Source organism: Bactrocera dorsalis, chromosome 5 (genome assembly GCF_023373825.1).
Source record: "Bactrocera dorsalis isolate Fly_Bdor chromosome 5, ASM2337382v1, whole genome shotgun sequence".
In the NCBI taxonomy this organism is placed as follows: Eukaryota; Metazoa; Arthropoda; class Insecta; order Diptera; family Tephritidae; genus Bactrocera; species Bactrocera dorsalis.
Window position 1 is genome coordinate 13,234,031 of NC_064307.1, and position 18,778 is coordinate 13,252,808.

Here is an 18,778-nt window from a genome sequence, read left to right on the forward strand (position 1 = left end):
GAAAAAGGGAACAAATGTTTTTAGAATTTTAGTTTTTTTCAAAATTCTGCAAGTAAGAGCCCTACATATGTTTTCAAGTTATAAAAAATATGTAAATATATAACATACCATCTGATCAAATTTGACTTGGACTGGTCCATTTATACTGCAGGCGCAACCCCACTCGATACAAATGCAAGACAAGACCTGTCTTATGTCTCAAATATAATAAAACCGAAAAAACTCCGTAAAAGTCGATCAAAAATTAGGTCAGGGTGATCGTTATCATTTTCTTTAATTACCGTGACTTGTGGCTTTCGGCCAAACACGAAACCAGAGCCACCGTTTTCGACTGATTTGGCTCGCACTCACTTTTTTCTGTTTTCGAAAATAAAAAAAAAATCATCGGTGAGCACCTCGTGCGTCAATTGAATTATTCGCTGAAGGTCCTGACGATCGTCCCAGCCGAAGAAAATTGAATTAAGCGTTGGCATGCTTGTATTGTCCCAAAAGGTGCCAATTTTGGAGACAGTTCTAAAGATGTGTATTAAAGTATCTACATATGTATGTAATTTTTCGTTTGTTTTACAGTCCAGCTCTAATTTGATCAGATGTCATTTCCAAAAGGTCTAAGTTCGGATGTAACCGAATAATTCATAAACTTACAAATTGGCTAGGATAAGTTTTCACCCAGTTCGAAAATTATTCTATTTGATATATGGGAGCTAAAGAAATTATTAATCCGATTCAGCCCATGTTTGACATTACATATATTAGAATACGGTTCTCTCCGAATTTATATAATATAGTATATCTCACAAATTGACAGAATTTTCGACTAAAAACTCGCAATTGGAACTTTGTTCCATATTCGATATGTGGAAGCTTCATTTTTGATCTGATTTGGACAATGTTTGGTCATAAGGTGGACCTACTTTGAGCGCATTATTCGAGTGTTTATCCCGATATATTCATTGGTGATTGATTTGCATGCTGGAAAGTGAAAGAATTAAATGGTATGTAAAATTTTATTATATGGAAAGTAGTCGTAGTTGTAGACCGATTTCATTCTGGAATATAAGAATATCAAGACAATGTTATGTACCAAATTTAGTCGATATCGGACTTTTCTCGAAAAACAGCTTGGCGTTAATGTCTGTGAAACAATGCTTTTCGACTGCTAGGGTATCATGAAACATATTATTACTGGCGGTGAGTCTTGGATCTTTGCTTACGACCCGGAAACAGATGATTCATTGGGTGAATATAGTGAGAAGGTGAGCTGAAGCCGGAAAAAACACTTTAAAGCAGGTCAAAAATCAAGGATACGTGCAAATTTTGTTTTCGATTGTTGAGGCGTGCTGCACTCCGAATTTCTTCAGACCGCAGTCACTGTTAACAAGAAATGCCATTTGATTGTTATGCGTCGTTTGTGCGAAGCTATTCGTAAAAAGAGGACGAAAATATGGGCGACAACTCTTGGTTTTTATATCACGTGAGTTTTTCGCCAAATTTTCTATCTACATACATCGTTCCGCCGTATTCGCCTGATTTGACTCCGTGTGACTTCTGGCTATTCAAAAAACTCAAGCTAACGTTCCGGGGAAACCGGTTTAGGTCAACTGAAGACAGAAATTTACTTTAAATTTACTTTGAAAACATTTTGGCACACGTGTATTGGAGCAAAAGGGGTTAACTTTGAGTAGACGATATAGATTTTGAAGAATAAATTAAGAACTTTAAAATGATGAGCAAAGTCTTACTGGTTTTTGCTCATAGCAGTATATTTGAACTACCATACAACTCAGCAGCTGGAGCTGTGGTTGGCATTTCTATAAATTGTCTTCAATTTGTCGAATATAGTTCTATTTAAAATATCGATTTGTCAGAATAAAAATAAATGGCTTTATGAGTTTTTGAGATGCTCCACCTAATTATTAATGATCTGCACAGTGATATTATTTTTCTATTGGGTCCATAAATGGTTTTAAAATTTGTTAGCGAACTAAACATTTGATTAATTGTTATGTTTCGCTAAAGACATGTAATTACGAACCAGTTTACTCTTAATTTTTATAGGGGTATCAATAAAAATCGATATTACCATGTATCGGGGACATACCTTCACTTACAATTTCAACACCTTATTAACCTTACAACCGTGTCGTTGCAAAACCACTAATTAATTGGTCGTTTTAATGTCGCATTACGTTAGCTAATTACTTGTCGGTTTCGTTTTTCTCTATATATCGTAACCTGATTGCCATATTGCCGCAGGCAATGCACCGTTATCATAACTAATGACTTGACATTTAATCATACTCTTGTGGGCCATGCTATGAACGCGATTGTAGTTTCAATAAAAAGGTATTAGAGATGCAGGAAGGCGCGGCTTAGGTTGTATTTAAATTGTTTGAACCGATTTTGGCGCCTTGCCACAAAGGTACCGTAAGGGTAATTCGAATCTTTACCAATGTGGGTGTGTTTATTTGCGTGTCACGTTGGCATGTGCCACTAACAAGTGTGAACACCATAAAGAACACTGTATATGTACTTACATAATTACATATGTGTCCATACTGTATATAAGTACCTATGTAAATTAGGAATATTTGCCTGAAGTAATTTGCATTTTTATTCACCGCTTGGCGTCCACAATTAATTTATGCTTGTCACTTTGAAAAATTAGTGGATATTACCGTTATTCGTGGCTTCACACATTTTTAATTGGCTCATAGTTTATTGTCGCCGTTCGTTGACGGTTTTAATGTTATTGTTGAGTTTGGCATGGCTTGAACTCATAGATAAACGAGCGTTATTCAACACCTTGCAAAATTTATGGTTGATTATTGTAAAATTCTGTCTCGCTATTTGCATACCAACAATGTACCGGTATGTTACACATTTGCTTATATAAATATGTATGTAGATTGGTTGCTTAATAAGGCATTTAAAAACATGTGCACGTTCCTATTATACTCGTATGGATAGTAATTCGATATCATTGACACTTGGCTGGCTGTAAAAGCCAGAGTTTAATTAAATGCTATTTAAAGGAGCTGGTTAATATTGCAAATTAATTGCGCGAGAGACTGCAATTTATGTACATTTTATACGAGGAATTATTATTATCAGCTGTATTCGTTTTGTTAAGCGTTAGCGGGTAGCGAATCGAACACACTTTAACAGCTGTTCAAACAAAATGGCATCACTTGTGTTGCAACTTTGCATTAATATGTTCTCTTACACATACGCATATGCATTTCGTTTCTCTTTTTGTGGAAGGAAACTATTTTTTCTGCGCTTTGTAAAATTTTATTAATCTCTATTTAATTCAAGTGTAATTTTTTTACCCACCGAAGAGAGTAAAAATACCTTTTTTCTTCTGGTGATATTATAATTTATATTTATATAATTTTAGTTAATCTCGAAAAACTTGAATTTCACAATATATAAAAAAAAACTGATATGGCAAATAACGAAAGGTTGGCGTTTCCGTGCGATCGCGATATCGAAAAAGAGGCCGGAATGTTGCCGTTCATTCTTTTGTTGATTTTAGTGTGGAGTGTTGACCAGCTGTGGGATCTGCATTTGCGTTGTCATTGGGGATGTTTTATAGTGTGTGTGGTGTAGTGATGTGGAATGTGAGTTGTGAGATGGTGAATATGGCATGTCAGTGTTGTGCGTCTGAATGATATTGTGCGCTAGTGTGGTGTATTATTTAGCCAAATTTTTTTAGTTATTAAAATCAATAAACAAATTTTGTTTAATAACACATTTTGTATTGGATTTTTTGACAGTCCTACATGCAGACAGGCCCCAATGCATTTAGTCCTTGCATTGAACGGGGAGCCGTTTTTATTCGAACCGGAAGTGCTTTTTGCTAGAGCATGATCTTTCATGCTTAATACAGGGCCTAACCAGTCCGGTCATTTGATTTTTATGTGCTTAACTATATCCGCGTACAGTGAAGTATTTCGCAAAAATACTGAAGTAAACATTCGCAGTAGTATAACTTGTCTAAAACAAAACATAGAAGCAAAAAGAGATTATATCAGTTTAAAGGTATCTGCATACTCTCTTTTATTAAATACAGTTAGTTTTCTAAGGAGAAAAAGCGAATCCCGCCAATAAAACTAAATCATGATGTTAAAAGTGATCCTCAAAATGAATTTTAGGTCTGCGAATTCATTTATGTACTAGACTCCATATGTTTGGAGGATGGAGTCCTGTGCAGAAGTTCACGCCAGTGAAGAAAGTTCTCTGAGTGCCATTCACTTGGCCAGAAACGATTATTTTACAAGTGGCTCAAGAAAAGAAGGCAAAACATCCCTCTACAGGGTTGTGCGCTGGTTTTGGGGCCCACCACGTAAAAAACGCCCCCAATGAAAAGGAAAAAAACAGGCTCGGACGAGAGTCTCCCCTTTTGATGACGAAACGCATTAAGGATTACGATTTACCTCGAATGTCCGGTCCCTTAATTGTGAAGGGGCCGCTACCCAGCTGGTTGATGTGGGATTCGTGGTGAAAGAGAGACTCCGAATCCTGGAATTCACGCCGGTGGATGAACGTTTAGCCACAATCCGCATTAAAACGAGTTCTTCAACATATCGCTGATTTGCTCTTCGAATGTGCGTCTAAAATATGTTTACCTAAACTCTTCAACTTCAACTCACTCCTAAATAAAAAAAATTGAGTAATGAAATCTACAGATCGAGTTTGCCTAGTTAAGAATATTTGCGTTAAGCCACAATCTTATTGATTCTGTTACCAAATACTATATGTTTGTTTCTCTTCAATTACTCCTCCATTATTTTAGTTCGATGTTCAAGAACGAAACATCTTAGATTGGCAATATTAAATACACAATTTTATTGTTGGCTCTAAAGAGTATTTATTAGAAACCAGGTAGTCTCCACCCAGAATACTTTGGAGAGCAAATACGCCTTTTCTTAATTTAAAAAAATCTAACTCCTTAAAAGAGATTATTTGTTCATACTTGCTCACTGCTTACTTTGAAATCATTAATTTGAACAGTTTCTTCTCTTTGAAATCAAATTTATTGCAAATTCAGCGTAATTTAAATACCATTTAAGTAATAAGAAACACTCTACTCATAATCCAATAGATCATGTTTGCTCTGGCGCTTCCAATTCAAGGGAAATAAACGTTTCCACACCTCATAGCGATGCGTATTAAGACCCTCGCGCAGTACAATTTCATCGCCAATATCCAAATAGTGCTGACGCTTGAAGCTAAAAGCGCGCCAACGTATGTCGCGCAACTTTTCGTCACTCTGCTTGTTGGGATCGCTAATAAAAAATAAGAAATTTGTTATTGGAAAAATGGCTAAGTAATACATCTTGACGCACCCTTTATAAGCGAATGCTGTAAACATTCGTGTTAGCTTATCGACAATTTGATATTCTCTATCGTCCTCAGTGAACATGCGGCTAACAGAGGGCTCCACAAATAAATACATTAGATCATCGTGATGCACAACACCTAAAAAGAAAGAGAGGAATATATTTGTAATCAATTCAAATTTTCTGCTTGTGTGCATAACATACCATAGGGTTTATTCGTTGGGTAGTAAATATGACTGCGTTGGCCCTGAAAACTGAAGCGGTAGTAATAGACTTTGGTGGAACGCGCTGCCAAATGTACAAAGCGATGGACGCCGAAACCCGTTAGAGCATCAGAGAAAAGCTGTAGAGGAATTTTTTATCAAAATAACTAAATAATTCACATAAACTCCTCAATTGCACACACCTCCACCATTGGTTGTAGTGTGCCGGCGTACTCCAAGGACTCCCTGCCAAAATAAGCGTTCTTCAACTCCATACTAATATTCTGCGAACGAGGACTGTTGGCGCTGTAAAGGAAACAAATCGGTGCTATTTGCTCAAAATTATGTGCCAAAGTCTTCAGTAGACGCGGGCTCTCAAGAATTGCTAAAAAAGTTATGAAAATAAATTAAACCATAATTGCTTGAAACCCTACACACATATTGCCTGTCCAGCGAACTCATCCTTTGTCATGCCGGTTATGATGGGTATTTTCATGAAGTTGCCATTCTGGTAGGATCTTACTGGATCCTCTGTGAGAAAGCGTTCCTGACCATAATCCGGTTCGATAACAGGTTTCCATAATATCAGCGGATTGTTGCGTCCGAACTCGAACATATGCGGCAAAGTGTTGGCGTACTCCAAATAGTGTTTCTAGAAATGTACAACTTTAATAGTTTTTTTGTAGGATTTTTGCATAAGAATCGGGCCACTTACCGAATTCAAACAACTCATCATATCCGTTAAATTTTCGGTGGTGCAATGCAACAAGGCCGCTTGACGTACAGCCAAGTTCAGCTGTTCGACCGGCAATGGCCACTGTCCCGTTACTGCACCACTCATAACGATTGCTTTGTGAAATAGATTCTTGGACATCGGCGAAACCATATGCAGTGTAATACTTATAGCACCAGCACCATAGCCCAGCAGGGTTACCGAATTGGGATCACCGCCAAAACGTGATATATGTAATTTCACCCAACGCAGTAGCATCACCTGATCCTTCAGACCCATATTGCCCAACGCCTCCTCGGTGCCGGTGCTCATGAAGCCAAGCGAACCCAGCCGATAGTTGAATGTAACTAGTAAAATATTACGATCCATAAAATATTGAGGACCGGCGAAGTTTTTACTTTGTCCGGAGAGCGCATAAAAACCACCCGGATGTATAAATACAATAACCGGCTTCTTCACGTTCGGTTCCTGTTCTGTGGGCAAATCACGTGTATAGATATTGACACGCAAACAATCCTCCGAAACATCGTCGCTATAAAGACCGGGCTGCGGACAACGCGGCCCGTCGAAAGTTGCATCAAAAATGTCAAACCACTGGTCTACTGGCTCGGGCGGTTTAAAGCGCAAAGCACCTACGGGCGGCTTGGCATAGGGTATGCCACGAAATGCATAAAAATTACGACCGATTTGCGAGGGCAACAGTGTGCCACGTATTTTACCCAACGCTGTGGTGAGCACCATGTCAGATAGCTCTCGATCAAGTCCCTCTGCTGTGTTGTTATCTTCACCATTGACGCCAGTTGTAAGCGCCAGCACTGTGAGCAATGCACCGAATGCAGTCAAACTGCGCAGGCAAAGTAAGTTCCACATTGCAACACTTTGGAAAGTTCCACAAAACTGAGTCCCATCCGTGCTAGCGTGCCCCTTTTATAGGTGCAACCGCTGGTGGGCATTTGATTTCGTTGCACATTCAAAATTGATTATCATTGCCAATTGCGTGGGTGAAGTTTTACAAATGATCTGCACCATCCAGAGAATGTCCGTTGACCACACGCATGCGTTCGGCGCGATGGGAGTGTTCTAATGGCACAGCGCACTTTCTGTGGCAAATGTGGCAATGCCAGTTCTTAGTAATGTTGACCATTGTATGCCGGAAGACGAGTCACGTACGATTTTTGTTGAATTAATGAAATCGCCATTAACCGGGTCAACCGAACACATTTGCAATTTGGAATTAAGTTCATAAGATATTGAGCAATTTCTAGTTTAGTTTTTATACATATGTTACACAATGGTGAAATTGGAACAGCATTGCATTAATCCTGTTAATTGGAGGTACTTGTTTTAGAAATTTTTTTCTGGCATTTTATCAATACGTGGACTGCGTTTTCCTTTTACTTAGTGACATATTCTGTAAATCTGCACTTTACCTCTTAAGTATTTATAAGTGGTATCTTGTGTAATACATATATTTAATTTGGTAGTGGTATTTTAGACTTGATTGAATACGAATCGATACCTTCGAAGCCGCAAATGTATTTACTAGAAAGATTAAACTTTTCATTCAAGAACAGAAATGCTGTAATTCTTTGTTAATTTAGTGATACAATGACATCCATTGGGAAGCTTAGAAATCATTATGATAAGACTGAAACTTATGTTACTTCGAAGCCCCTACTATAAATATCTATGGGGAAGTCAACAATGCCAAAACGAAATTCAGTAGTTCAGTAAAGCTAAGTCTCAAAAATGAAAAAATATTTTTCACATCATCACCTAAAATGCATAATGACGTAACATCAAAAAAATCGAAATTGAGTTTTTTATTGCTTACGATTCACCACAACATATTACATATACTTATGTTCTCAGCAACATTTGGAGCGCTTAAAAAAGGAAAAAGTGGATTTGTGCGTCGATTCATTACGAGACTTTGGTCTATCACCACGACCCTGAATCAAAACAAGAGGCTAAAGAGTGGTGTAAACTTGGTTGTTCAGCTTCGACACCAGTTCGTGTCCGGAAATCGACCAAGAAGGTTATGGCATCAGTGTTTTGGGATGCGAGAGGAATTTTGTTGGTAGATTACTTACAAACTGGTAAAACAATCAATTCCGAATATTATTACAACCTTTTGGACCAGTTGAAGGAAAAAACTTTGTGAAAAAAGACTCGGTTTGCAGAAGAAAAAAATCGTTTCTCAACAGAACAATGCACCGCGTCACAAGAGCATTTTTGCAATGGCTAAAATCCATGAATTAAAGTTCGACTGGTTGGACCATACACCGTGTTCACCAGATTTGACCCCAGCGACTTTCATTTGTTTCCAGAACTCAAAAAGTTTACGCGTGGCAAGCGTTTTTATCAAATGAAGAGGTCATAACGGATGTTGACGCGTATTTTGCAGACCTTCCGGATTCCGGAATTTATAAAATGCGTTTCATAGGAAGCTTATTCAAATCGATTAGGTATTCAAATGACTGAAATTGTTTAACAAGAGTTCACATTTGGCGACCACCTTAGCTTTTGTCAACTTGCGACAAAAAAATCCGTTTTATCGGATGGACATTACATTGAAGTTGATGAAGAATTAATAAAGAATTTGCGTTTTATAAACAAATTCTACATATGGTTAAACTTCATTGAAGCAACCCAGTTTTATATTTAACATTAGAAGACTAGCGGCGATAATTCTTTATTTAGGCTTGGAAGAAAAAAATCGCTTTCTGCAGTTATCTTGCCGAGATCGAATAAGCTCATATAACCAGAGTTATGGTTCCATGGGCTCATTATACTTAATTAGAGAGATTAAAGTTTAAAGTCACAACTAAAGAGCCTTTATCTTAAAAAAGCAAAAACAGGTGTCCTTCCTAGAACTACAAACCAATACACTTATTTAAGTTTATAACCATGTAAAGAATATACTACATATACCTAATAGCTTCAATTCAGAACAATGAAAGAGCAAAGAAGTGTCGGCATTCAACTTAAATTTCCACCTTTTTGATGTTTTTTCACTTCTTTGTTTTTGTTTGTTTTTATTTTAGTGCTTTTTAACGAAAGTGGAGAGGCGGCATTATCTGCTTAATCAAAAGGACACCCGAACTGCGCTTCTTAAATCTTAAATATACACCAATTTAGTGTGAAATCCGACAAATCAAGTCAGGTAAATTATGCGTCAGTTTGTTTGCAACAAAAGGCAGAAGAAAACGCATAAGATATAAGCAGATAAGAAATGAAACAAGCTTTTGTTCTCTGAAGAATATATGTGTGCAATTCTTTTCCTTATAAAAATAAAAACATCACAACAAGGCAGACATAATAAAAGCTCTTTGAAAAGGACCCAACATAAAGAAGAAGGTTTTCAACATTCATTATAATTCAATAGCTTTCTATTCGATTATAGAAAACTTTGCTCGTTTGTGCGTTAAGGAGCCACAAGTGTTTTGAATGGAAGCTTAGCACATTAGTTCCAAGAAACAATATAAGTGTTTAGCTAATTATTAGCTTGAGTTAGATTTTTTGGTTTGTGTAAAACTAGAATTCAATGTCACAGTGGAGAACTTTGCCGATTTTCAATAGAATATTTAAGGTGCGAGCAAATACTTTTCGGAGTTGGATATAAAGCAACCTTTTAAGTTGGCGGACCTCTGCAGTATATTTAAAATACTTCAAGCTAAGATCTTTGCTATTGCGAAAGCCGCTGGCTTCTAATGCACCTGCAGACAATTCCACAGTCAATATCTATGTAGACTGTGAAGAAGCAATCAAGGTAGTAACCTCGTATCGCATATCGGACAGAAGTTTCTTGGGAAGCAGAGCAGTAGTGGAAAGTCTTGCCAGAAGTAAGAAACTTCACTTCTACTGGGTGGAAGGCCACGAAGGCTTCGAGGACAATGGAAAAGTGGATGAGATTGCCAAGAATGTTGTACGGCTAGCATCCGAAAACGTGGTTAACATTGGGAAACTCATGCACTTTCTATACGATGATCTCGACAGAAGCATGGTAAAGAAAACCAGAAACCAGAAACAAGCTACCTGGATGAAAAACTGAAAAAGTCATGTACAAAACGGTAGATCGGAAGTACACAAAATTCTTATTGACACTCGATAGAAAAGACTGTAGGAAGATGATGAAAATACTAACTGACCACTACCTGGTGGTGTCACACAACCGCAGGATGGGATGACAGATCGAGAAGACTATAGGAAATATCTTCAGCAAGGCACTAGAGAAACAATTCAGCATCTCTTGTACACGTTTACCGCATTGACAAGACTACGCTGTAAGTATCTGCGGTCCCCACCGCATGATACACTGGATGAGGTAACGACAGTGAAGCCGCAGAGTCTGTTAAAATTCGCCACGCATTCTAAAGGATGACTACTCCTCTTGCATCTAGCAATTGAACTCCATCTGGTAACGCAAAGGACTAAGAGTAATCTATGCGTGGCTTATTAGGCCAAAAAATGCGAGAATACGCTCGATTTCAAGCTAGGTTAATGTAAAAGAACGAGTCTAGCCCTACGGGAAAGTGAGTAGAGAGAGTAATTTTTCTTACGATAGTAGCGCCATCGGTTGGTAAGGCAAAGTATTTGTCGGATAGGCCGAATGTCTTGTGGACATATATATATATACTGGAATGGGTATAAGGTTGCAAAAAATTCTCTCGACTGATGATTGTAAGTGATTAGATGTAGATTATGTATATTAGAAATAAATTTACCGACTTTGTAGTACCAATGAAGAGTATGAATTTAATTAAATTAATTTTTCACTGGAATGCGAATTACAAATATCAGCTTTTTGGCTGAAACAACCACAGTTGACATCTTTAGCAAAATGCAATAGCACAAAAAAAAAAGGAAAAAACCATCGACGAAAATCGTCCCACTGTATATTTAAGTGTTGGCATTTTGTAGTGCAAACAAGACAAACGACCGGCGATATTTATATGCTCAAAGGAAATGATGACGATGATTATTTCTGCGCTTTGAACCCCATAATTTACAAAAGCACAACAATTCTTCAAGCGCGCGCAGATGAATAAGGATAATTGCAGGACTGAGAAGGTGTGACGGCTTCGTCGCGTCTTGAATGTGCGCTCGTATGTAACTGTGAATGCGATTGCGATAATCCTGCGTTGCACAAAGCGAGTGAGCGTCCAATGGCTGGCACTGTACTGTGGGCGTGCTGTTGCCATATGTTGTGGCGTGTAAATTGCTGGCATAAAACATGAAAAATAACAAAAGTTTGCGATTAAAGGCACGAGCTTACGAATCTGAGGATAATCATTAAATATTTGACAAATTGCTTGTCGTTTCGCGTTGCCTTGCTGCTGCGGCGCAGCCAAATTGGCATAACAATGTGAAAAATTTAATCATTTATTGCATTCGTTTTTTTTTTTTTGTTTTTGTTTTGGGTGCACGCATGCGCTGTGTATGTAATTACTGTCAAGGCAGGTGTTGCCACCGCAATTACAACGAGCAACAGCGGCGGCAGCGAGTGGCGACACGAGAGGCAGCGACAGCGTCGCGGTCACACATTTTCAACATTTCCGATTCATATCGAAACGCTTAATTGAATCATGCAACAAGCGGGCAATGCCAACAACAACAACTATATTTCCAATTCAACTGAGTAGAGAAACACACACACACACACACATACAAGCAAACGTAGTGTAATGGACAATGGACAGTCATCAAACTGAGCAACGGGGCAGTGACAAGCGTTCTGACACACCTCCCAATAGAATTTTATACCGCAATCAGCTTACGTTGCCACCAACAACAATAACTACAACAACAGCAGCAATTATTTTGCCGGTGCAACATATATATTTACAGTTGCGATCGCTGATAGTTGAGCGGTTTGCGCAAACAAATCGAACGATTGACGGGAAAAATTCTATTAAAGCGCCAGCGAGTGGACGGACGGACAAGCGGGCAGTGCTGTGATTCATATCGTTTGCAATAAAGGCGTGACGCAAGAAAATACCAACAATTGGAGAGCGGATTGCGGCACAACAATAACCGTAAATGCATGCTTAGCTATCCTGACAGCAATGCCAAAACAACAACAATAACCCAAACATTGCACATAGGGTATCGCACCAACAATTCTGGTGCACAAAACAGCATTTAAATCACTGTCAAACGGTTGCAAATGTTTTCAACAATTGCCCACTGAGCAACACTTTTGCTATGCCTTCAAGCATGCTGTTGTTGTTGTTGCTTTCATTTATTTTTGCTGCAAAGTCCAAACACGCACATATTTGCATCCATGTGTGTACTTATAATTGCATATGCTCGCCTGCCCCACATTGTGACTTGCCACAATTACGTGTCTCAGTGAATTTGTTTAGATGCCCATTGGCAATTTTATGAGCCGATGAATTATTGTAATGACTCTGAGCCACTCAAATTTGTGCGCCTTTAGGCTACTTAATATGCATACACATACATATACATATGTGTGCGAAATCGGAAAGCGTTAGGCCAGCACACATACAAGTGGATGGCATTTTTATTCACATTCGTCACATAAATTTGTTGCTTACAATCGAAACACTCGTACTGATTGTTATTTATAGCAGCGCTGACCTTAAAATGTTTCGAGTGTGTGTATGTGCTTTTAGCCTCTTTAACTTTTTAGCACAAAAATTCGTAAATAATTTGGAAAGTTGCCTGTTTGCTACGAAATTTCTTTTACAACTAATATTTAAACTAGCAGAAACAATGCAAGCATTCAAAGGCAGTGCAGCAAATAAAAGACTTAAGACACGAACTTGTTCAAATATTAGTGCTTTAAAGTTCATATGGAGCATTAAATTTTTATACCCTGAACAGGGTATATTAAGTTTGTCACGATGTTTGTAACACCCAGAAGGAAGGGTCGGAGACCCTATAAAGTATATATATAAATGATCAGTATGTCGAGCTGAGTCGATTTAGCCATGTCCATCTGTCTGTTCGTCTGTCTGTCTGTATATATACAAACTAGTCCCTCAGTTTTTAAGTTATCGTTTTGAAATTTTGCAAACCTCATTTTCTCTTCAAGAAGCTGCTCATTTGTCGGAACTGCTGATATCGGACCACTATAACATATAGCTGCCATACAAACTGAACGATCGGAATCAAGTTCTGGTATGGAAAACTTTCACATTTGGCGAGATATATTCACGAAATTTGGTATAGATTATTTTTTAAGCCAACAATGTAATCTCCGAAGAAATTGTTCAGATCGGATTGCTATAGCATATAGCTTTCATACAAACTGAACACATTGTTACTAACAGAAATGCACCTGTGAAGAATATTTAGCTTCGGTGCAACCGAAGTTAACGTTTTTTCTTGTTTTTTTTTAACTATGAGACTTTTTTAATTTAAATTTTATATTTTTATTTTGTCTATATAAGCTACAAATTTAGTTTTTGATGAAAGTTGGCTTATTCTTGGCATCATCAGAAGGTTGGTAGATTTGCAGTCGCAGTAAGGAGTGGAGTCTGTGATTTGATAATGTTTAAAAATTGGGCGTGGGGTCCCTCATATTAAGGTTTATATGTATATTTCACAAACCGCTAAAGGTTTATCACTCAAATTTGCTCATGATAATTATTTTCGAGATCTCCTCTGATAGTGATCGCTTTTAACGAATGAATTTGGAAGATAACTCCGTGTGATGTGAAACTCAATCAATCAAAGGAAAACGTTATTTATAGCAGCTATGTACTATAGTCCCTTCTAAACAATTTTTTTGAAGATTGTAACTTTACCTTGGAGAATCAACAATAAAAAAGTTTTAATAATATGAGTTACCTAGCCCAAAGAAAACTTATTTCAATAAACTTAAAATATTTCCAGTATGCTTAAACACAACCTATTAGAACTCACAAATACTCGACAACTTAAAAATTTTAGTTTTTTTATTTATTTCATATTTTAAATACAGTGCTCAATGCATTTGCATTCAACTTGACTTACAACACCTTCAAATGCTCACTAAATGGCTATTAAAATGTACTTACATTTAAATAATTAATTAAACCATGCATAGTAATTTCGCAGAGCACAGCACAGCAGCAGCGGACGCCATCTGCAAAGGTGTGCAATGTGCGGATTGCGTGCAACAAGCGAGTTAACTTTAATGGCACTTAAAACAGGCACTAAATTCTGCTTGTGGCACGTAAATCAAATGTGCGAAATTTCACATTCCAAAGCGATACGAATCGGCGACGACGAAACGATGCCATTTGCAGTGCGGCTGTCTGCCAACCTACCTACACATTTATATGTACATACTATATGTGAGTTGGCAATGTGCGACAGTGTCATTAATGGAATTCGTTCACGCCTGCTGGCCGCGCACTCGCTGGTTCGCAGATTAGTTGCACCAATGACTTCAAAATTTACCACTGATTTGCAAGCAAAAGATTTATGGCGATTTGCATAATGACTTCTGCAACAACACAGATATATAATATATATGTGTATTACTTGCACATAAATTGATATATATGGATGTGTAAGTATATGGTATACATACATATGTGGAAGTGTTTTCATGAGTGTGAGTATGTTGGTTGTGAATGCGGTGGCACATACGGCGGCAACAACTTGCAACAGTTTACACAATTTTGTAATTTATTGAGTTGCAACCGAAATCGAAATGTATATAATTAAAAAATCGACATGTGAGCAAAGGAAAAAACAAATATTGCATAAAAAGCATACAAAATGAATTAAATTCGCAACTTTTGTCGATACTTAAAATAAAATTGGTGTGAATTTATTTTAAACGCAAATTTTTTCGACGTCAATTCTTGTTTTGGCTGTTGTTGTTGTAGATAAGTTTGCGTGCCACAGCAGATAACCATATTGATGCTGCGTTCTTTACTCCAAAGCTACTTTCATAAGATTTTGGGTTAGTCAGCACTTAGTGAACAACAACATCAAATATAATATGGAGTTATATTTAATTTAAAAAATCGACAATTTTGCCTTTTTATCGATATTTTGCCTGTAAATATTTTTGAAAAATTCTCCAAAAATTTTATGTTGATCGGACGAATAGTTTCGAAGATATGAGTTAGGGTATTAAGGGTATTATTTAACTTATTGTAATTGACTACCAAAGTTTTATATGCGTTTCTCACGAAACGATGTTTTCCGAATCCGTGGTGTTCTCCAAGACAGCTAGACCGATCGGCTAGAAATTTTCATACGACTTTTTTATCTGTCAGGTAATGATAAAAAGATAGTTATGCATCTGGGTAAGCAGTTACAGTTGAAGGACTATACCCAAATCTTACTCTCTTCCGTTATCGTCGCTCACCCTAGAAATTTGAGCCAATCCGTGTGGAGCCGAGAGTCACGGCTAAAAGAGAGGAAGCTTCAGTGGATTTCAGCGTCAGTTCACCAGAGGTGCAGCTGCGAGCGGGCGTTGGTCTTTAAATTAGCGGCTCGCTAAAGAAATGTGTATAAAGCTCTATACCACGTTCCGTGGGAGACTTCTCAATGAAAACGAAAAAATAGCCTTGGATGAAAGAACCCACTTTTGATTACGACCAGAACAAACGTAATAAGGGACATACGCTTGCAGTGTCCTGTCCATATATTGGAAAGGTGCCGAAGTCCAGCTAATTGATGACTTCGTAAAAGTAAAGGCTGACATCACCGCCGCCCAAGAAATTCGATGGATGGAACAAGGATGGAGACAAGTCAGTCCTGGTGACATTTACTACAGGGGCCATATAAAGGAACGCAAATTGGTGGGAAAAAGACTCAGCCGTCGAGTTCTTATATTCACTCTGGTGGATGAGCGTCTAGCAACAATTAGCATCAGAGCCCGACGAAAGAGAAGAATGATATGACCAAAGATGCGTTTAATGAGCGGCTGGAGCGCGCTTATGACAACAGCCCTCGCCACGATGTAAAAATGGTTGTCTTGTCTAGTACTAGATTCCAGCACAAGAATATTCATCAAGTTACATACTTAGCTGTCTCCGGATCGAAAATTTCGAACCAGATCGATCATGTTGTTATAGATGAACGGCACGTTTCCAGTGTCCTTGACGTGCGTACGCTCTGAGGACCTAACATCGACTCGGACCACTGGCTGGTTGTTGCGAAGATATGCATCCGCCTCTATACAGCAAAGCAAGTCCGTCATCAATCACTGGGAAGGTACGACGTCGAGAAGATATATCAAATTGGTATCAAATAGCGAAGAGAAAAAAGGACTGATGCACTGTTAACTCGGCTATAACCGTGTAAGCGGTGCCTACGTCTGTAAGGACGAAAAATATTAATAAAAGGGTTACATATAAGAAATATGTATATTTCTTTCTAATAAGTTCGATATTTACGCTTTTCTTAAGTGTAAATTGACCAAAAAAGTCTTTTTTGCAAAAAAAAAAATTTGACTAACATTCAGCAGGATTTAAGATAATTTTAAGCAGTAAAATTTTCCTGACTGCTTTACTCGAAGGTCCTCCTGGAGATCGACTACGGGACGGGAATCCAAATCCACTTCTAAAAAACAAATATGCATACTTGCAAGTGATTATAAGCCCTTAAGAAATAATTTCCATATGCGCGATTTAGTGAATTCCAGACGTAAATTTGATTTTTTATAAGCATACATATACTTATAATACATACAAATATATTCTTTCATAAGTATGTGTGTGCCACTTTGTTGTTCGCACATTCGTCTTATCTGCCGTTAAATATCAGCAACATAAGCAATGTACACACACATCATATATAAACGTAGTTGTTGTTGTTGCTGTTATGCGCCTGCAATTCATCTTCGGCTCGTTATTGCATTGAATTTTATTTCTCCATTTTCGTCTTCGATTTAACTCATTGATTTGCCGACGCGATTTCAATTCCACTTCGACGCCAACTTTGCATAATTAATTTCATTTGCACATGCAACCAACACACAGCGCCTCTAAACTGCAAACGGCGAAGTGTTAATAATGCAGCAGCTGCGCATGCGCAACGCGAGTAAGCCTCACCAGCGCCTTGCTCGCCCACCAAAGGCCAGCTCATGCACACATAAACACACATTTTACATGCGTTGCAGCACATTGCAGTGGTTGTTGTTGTTTCAGACTGGCAAACAGTCAGGCAACACTCGCATGTTGCTGATTGTTGTTGTTGCCGTCTCAAGATGCCGTGCCCGTGATTTGTTTTGAGAAATGTTGGCAATTTTTCTCTTTCGATTCACTTCAAATTTAAATAAATTAAACAAATGTGTGTTTTGATTAATTCGTTGTTGCTGTTGTAACTCGCTGATGGAGTGTTCAGGTGCGTGCGATTTGTTCGCATATCGCATGACATAAGGTATTCGCACGACTGCCAGTGTTGATGTGAAGCGATTTTTCAAAATGCTCAAGTACACACATGCATTAAGCATTTTTTCGTTGCAATTTTTTTGTTTTGTTAGAAAAATATAGTGTAGTATATAATATACTAATGAAATTTTACGAAGGAGTGCCTGAATAGCAATTCCTGAACTATTTCTATATCACTATCGCAGTGATATGTGTAGTATTTAAAAATAGCACGGACCAAGGTTCGATCTCTGTTCTGAAGTACATTCGAAGAGAAAAGTTTCTCTAACAATGATCGCTTCTCGATATGCGCAACGAACCCTCGAATGAATTTCTATCCTCAAAAAGATTTCCTTAAAATCCACTTAACTTACCTAAGCTTACTTCAAAAATTTGAAGAAAAACTCGACCACTAGTAAACTAGTGCTAACATCCAATTATGTTTTGTAAGTGTTTAGTTCAGAGGTAGTGTGTCACCACTTCTTGTGAGATCCGTTCATAATTCCTTAGAATCTCTCTTAAATAAGCTCTTTAGATCTTTTCACAGATCACAGTGTAAGCGTATGATGACTCCATTATATTGCAGAAAGAAAGTGAGACTCTTCAGTGAAATTCATTTGAAGGATGGAAATGGCTGGTACTACCATAATGTAATAGCAGCCCTAAATACGAGAAAGGACAGAATGATTTCTGAATAGAGGATGGAAAGGATGAAGCACTTTCTCTTTTATTACCTACATATGTCCGAATGATATTGAGATATCTCTATATCTCTACCTATATGCACTTTCGTCGACCCTAGCGAAGTGTGGTAAACTCAAAACGGTTCGTCAATCTATTAAGATTTTTTGATCCATTTTTAGGAGTTTTGGGGTCAAAAAGGTCATTTCACAGCAGTCCAGGTGAGATCTATCGCAACTTTTGGTGGAAAGATCGACGCTGCGACCTAACTTCACCTACATTCTTCCGCCGAGTAGAGGCCGCCTAGTTGAAGCACCAATAACCATCAAACGTAGAAGGTATTCGGGCGAACATATCATCTATTTTAGCGGTCGCGAATGATCTATTATATTACAGCCAGGTCTATGGAAAGCAAGCCAAGCACTTTCAATCCGGCAGCATCCCCCAAAACTATTTTGGGAAATGACTATA

The 18,778-nt window shown here is 37.9% G+C and overlaps 2 protein-coding genes across 2 annotated transcripts in view; both read right to left on the reverse strand.

Annotated features, from left to right (window-relative positions):
* The window catches only part of LOC105224455 (EMI domain-containing protein 1), a 175,279-nt gene extending 160,943 nt beyond the window's left edge, over positions 1-14,336 (reverse strand). The window contains exon 1 of the mRNA XM_049458362.1: positions 14,332-14,336. Within this exon, the coding sequence (XP_049314319.1) occupies positions 14,332-14,334 (3 nt within the window). The 5' untranslated portion in view covers positions 14,335-14,336. The remainder of the gene's footprint in view (positions 1-14,331) is intronic.
* Positions 5,023-8,144, reverse strand: LOC105224440 (juvenile hormone esterase). Its single transcript, XM_049458364.1, has 6 exons — positions 6,264-8,144; positions 5,987-6,200; positions 5,752-5,933; positions 5,550-5,688; positions 5,352-5,484; positions 5,023-5,291 (listed from the first exon to the last, which is right to left on the reverse strand). Exons 1-6 carry the CDS (start codon positions 7,149-7,151, stop codon positions 5,090-5,092), a joined length of 1,758 nt encoding a protein of 585 aa, XP_049314321.1. The 5' UTR covers positions 7,152-8,144; the 3' UTR covers positions 5,023-5,089.
* Positions 14,337-18,778: the final 4,442 nt, after the last annotated feature.

Excerpts from the sequence above, each read along its gene's own strand:
- LOC105224440 (XM_049458364.1), bottom strand. The coding sequence starts at position 7,151 with ATGTGGAACTTACTTTGCCTGCGCAGTTTGACTGCATTCGGTGCATTG. Across the intron at positions 5,485-5,549 it reads CCCAACGAATAAACCCTATG|GTGTTGTGCATCACGATGAT; the intron begins GTATGTTATGCA and ends CTTTCTTTTTAG. Across the intron at positions 5,292-5,351 it reads ACAGCATTCGCTTATAAAGG|CGATCCCAACAAGCAGAGTG; the intron begins GTGCGTCAAGAT and ends ATTTTTTATTAG.